Source organism: Pseudorasbora parva, chromosome 2 (assembly GCF_024679245.1).
Source record: "Pseudorasbora parva isolate DD20220531a chromosome 2, ASM2467924v1, whole genome shotgun sequence".
In the NCBI taxonomy this organism is placed as follows: domain Eukaryota; kingdom Metazoa; phylum Chordata; class Actinopteri; order Cypriniformes; family Gobionidae; genus Pseudorasbora; species Pseudorasbora parva.
Genome location: NC_090173.1, coordinates 25405732 through 25413997, shown reverse-complemented (window position 1 = coordinate 25413997; position 8266 = coordinate 25405732). Strand labels below are relative to the sequence as shown.

General features: G+C 38.9%; 1 protein-coding gene across 1 annotated transcript; it reads left to right on the top strand.

The window, feature by feature from the left end:
- The first annotated feature begins 6232 nt into the window (after window positions 1-6232).
- Window positions 6233-6577, top strand: rprml (reprimo-like). The gene has a single exon (XM_067427168.1). The coding sequence runs from the start codon at window positions 6233-6235 to the stop codon at window positions 6575-6577; it is 345 nt and encodes a 114-aa protein (XP_067283269.1).
- Window positions 6578-8266: the final 1689 nt, after the last annotated feature.

Here is an 8266-nt window from a genome sequence, read left to right as displayed (position 1 = left end):
CAAAATATCATGTACTATGTTCATCCATGTCTTCAAGAGTAGGCAAAGTTGGTTGCAGCCACTTTATTGTAATTGGTTTTGCTATTTCTGAACAGGTATTTGTTTGGAAAATCACTGGTAATCAAACCCAAATACATCACCTCAAAACTAAGGAATTGATCTATCTCATACCAATATTGATTAATAGAAAGACAGAAAATCAGGAAAATGTGGAAATGATTTGCCTTGTCGACCCTGCACCTTAGCCAACAATTGCATCTATATGACTGTTGATTGATCTGAGCAGGTGTGGAGAAAAACCTAGCAACACCTTTCCACGCAAACTCTCTCCTGAACAAAGGATGTTTTCCATTGTGTTTCGCATACGCTTTCCTACTCCTCTACTGCAAGACTCTGGGTGCCTTCTTGCTCCAATCTCTTAAATATAGTACATTGATTTCACTGGAGAAAAAAAGGAACCAATATTTGGGCATTTGAACTTTGTAGGGTGAAAAAATACACAGATCAGACATAACATTATTGTGTTGTTCCCCTTTTGCTGCCAAAACAGCCTTGACCCATCGAGGCATGGACTCCACTATACCTCTGAAGGTGTGTTGTGGTATCTGGCAACAAGATGTTAGCAGCAGATCCTTTAAGTCCTGTAAGTTGCGAGGTGGGGCCTCCATGGATCGGACTTGTTTGTTCAGCACATCCCACAGATGCTCGACTGGATTGAGATCTGGGGAATTTGGAGGCCAAGTCAAAGAAAATGTGATTCATCAGACTAGGCCACCTTCTTCCATTGCTCTGTGGTCCAGCTCTGATGCACTTGCTCACTGTTAGCACTTTTGGCAGTGGACAGGGGTCAGCATGAACACCCTGACTGGTTTGCAGCTATACAGCCCCATACACAACAAACTGTTATGCGCTGTGTATTCTGACTCTTTTCTATCAGAACCAGCATTAACTTCTTGATCAATTTAAGCTACAGTAACTTCTCTGTTTGAATGGACCACACAGGCCAGCCTTCGCTCCTCATGTGCATCAATGAGCCAATGAGCCATGACCCTTTCACCAGTTCACCACTGTTCCTTCCTCTGACCACTTTTGATAGATACTGACCACTGCAGACCGGGAACACCCCACAAGAGCTGCAGTTTTGGAGATGCTCTGACCTATTCGTCTAGCCAGCACAATTTGGCCCTTGTCAAACTCGCTCAAATCCTTGGCTTGCCCATTTTTCCTGCTTCACATCATCTTTGAGGACAAAATGTTCACTTGCCTAAAATATATCCCACACACAATCAGACTGAGTGATGAAGAGATAATTTCGATCAGAAGAGATAAGAGATCGATGCATATTCTGAAACCTATTTTGGCCAAAAATGGGATACTCTATGGGTTACTGCAAATAAACGCACATAGAAACATGCACAGTTAAATGCCTATGGATGGGGAAGCTAATTGTGCTTGAGAATCTTTTTTTATTTTTTTATCTAAAAATTAAGTCAATGATGCATGCCGAGTCTCTCACACAAGCTCAAATAAGTCTGAAACAGATGTGAGCGCACACAGCACAATGCTGCGAGACCTCTCTGAGTCTTCTGGTTAGCGCTAGACTGCTAATGCACTCACTTAGTGAACTCAGCTAAATGCCATTTAGAGAGAGGAGGCTTGAACCCCCCACAGACAACAAACAGTTGTAATGTTAAAATGTGTGAAATGTTTTATTTAGAATCAACTCCAGTAATTATAAAAGAACAAACAGAGAACAGTGCGTCCTGTTTAACTGCATATTTGATTGCGAGCATGTCTGTGTATTTACATTTTTTTTGCCTCATGTACCGCTGAACCGCTATAGTTTCTGTGTGCAAGCGTCTGTGCAGTAGGATAAGGGATGAAACCTACTTGGTTGCTAAGGGACATCTTTGCTTAAATTTTGTTGCTAGGCTGCCAATTCCCTCAGTTAAGTGGAAACATCTCCCCACTTTTCTGACCGTTCACCCTGCAACCTCCTCTGTCTCTATCCATGCATCTCATTCCTTTCCTCCATCTATTTTTCCAAGTAAAATAACCAGCCATCTGTCACTGTGCATAAAGGTTGCCTGTTACTAATACGTGAAGAGATCCGCCAGTATCTAAATTTGTGAAATACGCAGTATTTCAGCTACATGCTGGACTCATAGGAATAGTAATATGACTCTATTTGTCTCTAGCCAGGAACTGCAAGAGAAAGCACAAAGGAAGTTAGTAATGTGTGAAGTCCACTGAAACGGTGTGGGAGACATGCAGCATGTATGCGATTACGCTCTTAAGCTTCTTTCATATTAATCCACGCAATAAATGATGAAAAGCTGAAGGCGAGTACACAAAGAAGCTTATTTATAGCAGCCACATTCTAATTGCACTCTAAACAATAATGGAATTTGACCACAAAGTGGTCCTTTAAGTGACCTTTGCACAAATTAATTAAGCACTTTTATTAAACCAGAAATCATTCTTACAGGCAGGTTGTCTGACAAGTAGAAAAAAGAGATTTGCTTGGAAGGAGAATAATCCTATAATCCTGTTATTATATTGCAATTCCTCAATTAATTAAAAATATGTTTTCTCCATTTTTTGGCAAAGAAAGTGAGGAATCAATAGCGAGCGCAGAACAGCTCGACTTTCACAGAAAAGTTTGCTCTGGTTTTATCGACACTTCGTTTTTCATTTCTTAATTTATCCCCGTCTCTCCTCTCCCACGGTTTTCTCTGTCAGTATGACATTTGCCAGCCACCGCACGCCCGTCCGCCCGCGCGCTCTCGGCACACTCGCCTGGCAGCATCTCTCGCACTGTCCTCACTTTTTCAAATTATTGTCACAGCCTCACTGGAGAATACTGTACTCTGTGTAAATCAATCAAATAGACTTTGTTTGTTTCATAATTCTTGTGATATTTGGAATTGCATTGGCCTGGTCTCTTGAGAAACCAGATGTCATTTTAACTTTTTCAAACCCTAATTATGTTTAAGCTACCATTTTATATTTTTTTCATATTTTATTCTACTATGCTTTATTCTTTTGTTCTTCCATACAATGAAAGTCAATTGGGTTCAAGGTTGTGTTGGGTCCAATTTAAACACACGCGCAATGTATTTTCACCTTCCATAATGAGTTTTATACCGTGCAAACTATATCCACCAACACCCTAACCCTAACCCTTTCTGCAAAAAAAACATCACTATGATTTTATTGAAATAATTGGCCAATTTTATTTTAACACACACACACACACACACACACACACACACACACACACACACACACACACACACACACACACACACACACACACACACACACACACACACACACACACAGTTCAAAATATATTTGTTTTACACAGAAAAAAGAAAGTCATACAGCTTTTGAACAACTTGAGTCAGTCATTTATTTTTGGGTGAACTATCTCCACTACTTTATAGCTTATATTCTTTGATATTAAATCATATTTTTCCTGATTAAACCAAGTTCAAGTATGATTTAAATTACAAACATAGTCAAAACTTTGCTGAAAAACCTGTTGTACACAATCTTCTAATATGCCTTCTGTCATCTGATTGATATACTACTTTTTTTTCAAGTGCTGATTTTTTTTAGAATATAAGAAAACATTTGATATTGTTAATAATGTTTCAGAAAGTTTGAGGAAAGTTTATACACACAGTTGCATTGCATTGCATTTTATCCTATGTTTGCATTAAAACTACAGAGCTTTGATCATAAAACTAAGCATTTAAAAATATATTTGAATAAATAAGAGTGACAACTGATATTTAAATGCATTTTATAGTAGTATTCTACACAGTACCTGCACCAAATTGCACATGTTTACTCCGTTTAAAGGGTTAGTTCACCCAAAAATAAAAAAATGGTTTAATTAATTACTCACCCTCATGTCGTTGGACACCCGTAACACCTTCGTTCATCTTCGGAACACAAATTAAGATATTTTTGTGTAAAGCCGAAGGATGAAAAAGGCTTCAGACAGGCCTCCATTGGCATTCAGTACATTTACACTCACTAAAAACATCGATACAAAGTCCATCTCACTACAGTGGCTGTACAATAATTTGATGAAGCGGCGAGAATAGTTTTTGTGCGCAAAAAAAAATCTAAATTATGACTTTATCCGCCAAGTTATTGTCTTCAGTGTAGGTCTCAGACATGAACTCACGCGATAGCGGCGCTCCTCCTCTTGCGGGTCATGTATTCGAACGGCAGAGCTGCGTCATATTCTCGCGCATGCGTCGAGTTCACGTCAATAACTTGGTGGATAAAGTCGTTATTTTGATTTTTGTGTGCACAATAAATATTTTCATCTCATTGTAAAATTATTGTACAGCCCTTGTAGTGAGATGGACTTTGTGTTGATGTTTTTAGTGCCTGGGTCAGTGGAAATGTACTGAATGCCAATGGAGGCCTGTCTCAAGCCTTTCTCAGCCTTCGGCTTTTAACAAATATATCTTCATTTGTGTTCCGAAGATGAACGAAGGTCTTATGGGTGTCCAACGACATGAGGGTGAGTAATTAATGAAATAATTTTCATTTTTGGATGAACTAACCCTTTAATGTGTTTTTCCCCTTCTTTGAATAAGATCATAAAAGTCTGATGTATCGAATATGATACTGAACAAAAAAACTAATATGCAAAAACATTTATTTTTAATAATTATTTAAATAAGAAAGAATATTATTTAATAATAATTATAAATAATTATTTAATTATTTAATAAATAATTATTTAAAATAGTTTGTCAAAAAGTTTAATACACTTATCCTTCAAAAAAAAAAAAAAAAAAACAGACTTTATATATAGCCTATGGCTTTACAGGGTTAAAGGGTTAGTTCCCCTGAAAATGAAATGTATGTCATTAATGACTCACCCTAATGTTGTTCCACACCCGTAAGACCTCCGTTCATCTTCAGACACAGTTTAAGATATTTTATATTTAGTCCGAGAGCGTATCTAAGTGTATGCACACTATACTGTCCATGTCCAGAAAGGGAATAAAAACATCATTAAGGTAGTCCATATGTGGCATCAGTTAGTTTATTAGAATCTCTTGAAGCATCGAAAATACATTTTGGTCCAAAAATCACAAAAACTAAAACTTTATTCAGCATTGTCTTCTCTTCCACGTTTGTTTTCAAACCTCAAATAATCCGCTGATTCATAACCGTTTGAATCTTTATTTGAGGTTTGAAAACAAACGTGGAAGAGAAGACAATGCTGAATAAAGTCATTATTTTTGTTATTTTTGGACCAAAATGTATTTTCGATGCTTCAAGAGATTCTAACTAACTAACTGATGTCACATATGGACTACTTTGATGATGTTTTTATTCCCTTTCTGGCAATGCCGGCCCGTGAGGTTGTGGGGCCCTAGGCAAGATCATAAAAATTCGCCCCATTGGAGTAAAAAAAATGATTTTAAGATTGAGGGGCCCCCCCAAGATAAGGAGGGGCCCTAGGCGACTGCCTATATTGCCTAATGGAACGGCTGGCTCTGCTTTCTGGACATGGACAGTAAAGTGTGCCTATAGATACGCTCTCAGACTAAATATAAAATATCTTAAACTGTGTTCTGAAGATGAACGGGGGTGTGAAACGACATTAGGGTGAGTCATTAATGACATCAATTTCATTTTTGGGTGAACTTACCCTGTAAGAAAGTTATTGTGTCTGCATAGGCTTCATTTAATTGATTATTTTAAAAAGTGATTTTGGCTTCACACAAAAAACACTAAAAATGTAAAAATAACAACGGTTTGACATTTTTGGCCACAGGATCAAATCCCATTGATTAGAGCCCATCCTCTAGCTGTGACACAATGGTCTCCCTGGCGACATCCAGGCTGATCGTGCGCGCGCTCTCTCTTTCCCGGCCCCCACCCCCTTCCACATGGACCACACACACACACGAAACCTGCGCGCAGGTTTCAGTTGAGTTGCTTTGGCTTTGCTAGTGACTGGGGCGTTGATCGTGCTTGTAAAGACTACTTATTGGCACAAGTGTGAGAGAACGCAACAGAAACGGGGCACTTTTGTATCCAATTTGCGTGTAAACTGAAGGCATGAACCATACCAAATGATTTTAGGAAATACTTGTATTACTTTTTCTCCTCACAAAACTTGTCCGAATCAACAGGCATTTGAAGAAAGTGAGTTTATGCCATAAGAAGCTCGGTTGTCTTCAGCGTCAGGATGAACGGAACGTTTTTCAACCACACGGTGTTTACGCACGGCGTTCTGCTCAACCGCAGTCAAGAGTTCGCGGGGACATTAGTTGATTGCTGCACGGGTAACGGGAGCGAGGTGACCGCGAACGACGGTGGCGGGTCTTTAGGTCTCGCTCATGACGAGCGCAAAATGTTCGTTACGCGCGTGGTGCAGATCGCGGTGTTGTGCGTTCTTTCACTCACGGTGATGTTCGGGATCTTCTTTCTCGGTTGCAACCTCATGATCAAGTCCGAAAGTATGATTAACTTCCTAGTCAAGGACCGGCGACCATCAAAAGACGTCGAGGCGGTGATGATCGGACTGAGCTAGCCCCGGGTGTAACCTGTAACCCGGCCTGCAATTATATCCTCAGATTGGGATGCAGAAAGATATGCAACTTACATGTTCACTCCCTTTTTGGACTGGGAAGAAAAGGCGATGAGGATGAACTGTTCCTGAAGCAAAGATGACAGAGATGCAATTGCATGTTTACAAAATGAGAATGTATTATTCATGTTTACGTAGCTTTTTGTATTTGAGGTATTTTGCTTGTGATTTTTTATAGTGAAGTGTTTACACGTTTTTACCTCATACAAAGCAGAGTAGCCTAGTATTACTGCCTTATGTTTGTAAAAGTATGCGAATTATAGCTATGACTTTCGCGTGGGGGGCTGGTCTTGCGAAACACAAATTATTTTTTAGGCGCATCTAGGATATATTCTAAAAGTCAGTTATCTAGTTTAAACATCTAGTGAAGTAATGAAGTAATAACTTATGATTTATTGACGCACCCGCAAAAAAGTCGTCATAATGGACAAAGTGTTGTCATGGTTACTTCATTGCCAGTGCAATTTAGCAACATGTAAAAATAGCCTAATAGGTCTAACTTATTATCACCGAAATTGAAACCTATATATACTTGTATGAAAGGATATGTACATTTACTAAGACCCGCCAAATATTGTGTTTTGACTCCTTTTTAGGGGTTGGAGGGTTCAAGCCTTAGGCTAATTGGAAAAATTCTGACTTGCCCAAACCCACCACCCTGGTTTGTACTAGACAATCACTTCCAAAAGCATGTTGTTTTGTGAACGGTGACCTTTGCACCTTGAATTGATTTTAAAGATGTCAAAAATGTATTTTCTTGGAATTTAACTTGTGGCCGAGAGCACGTGAGAGGGGGAGATGATCGTCTGGCTGGGCACTTGCACGCTTTCAAATGATTTCTTCCCTGAGCGGCTGACGTCTCTTCCTCTGCATGCGCGATGCTCGGTGTGTCAGGCACTTTTTGAGTAAGACCTCAATGCTGCATGGAGTATTTTGTAATTTTGACTTGCAAACTTGAAGTTGTGCAGCATGCTTTGAATAAAGTTGTTTAAAACATTGCATTTAATTATTTATTTTCAATGGTTAGCCATGCAGAATAGTGCATGTGAAATAATTGGCCAATTTGACCACACACACACACACACACACACACACACACACACACACACACACACACACACACACACACACACACACACACACACACACACACACAGCTATGTAATGATACTGAGTGAATGCTCTGCATAGTAGCCTATAGGTTCATAAAATACATCAAACCCACTAAATCCCAGTCTCAGACCGAAGATTAATCTTCAAGGTTATTGGCATAGATAATTCAGTAATTATCCATTTTTAAGTTTGGATTTTATTGGTAGTCACCTGTATGAAGAATGTTTGGGTATAATATGGCCATGTTGGGCAGGTTACTTTAAAAAAGTAGTTAATTAGTTACTAGTTACTTTTTACTCACAAATAGTATAGCCTAACTGTTAGTAACAGTTACATCATTATAAAAATAACTAATTACCAGGGAAAGTAACTACTGTTACTTTTTATTATAAAACATTGTAAATTAATATACACTATTGTAATGTTGCTGTGGGACAATGTGAGAGACACCTTTCAAAACCAATACATTATAGTGGAGCTCACATTATCACAAGTTTGTGGCGGCATGTGACGATGTGA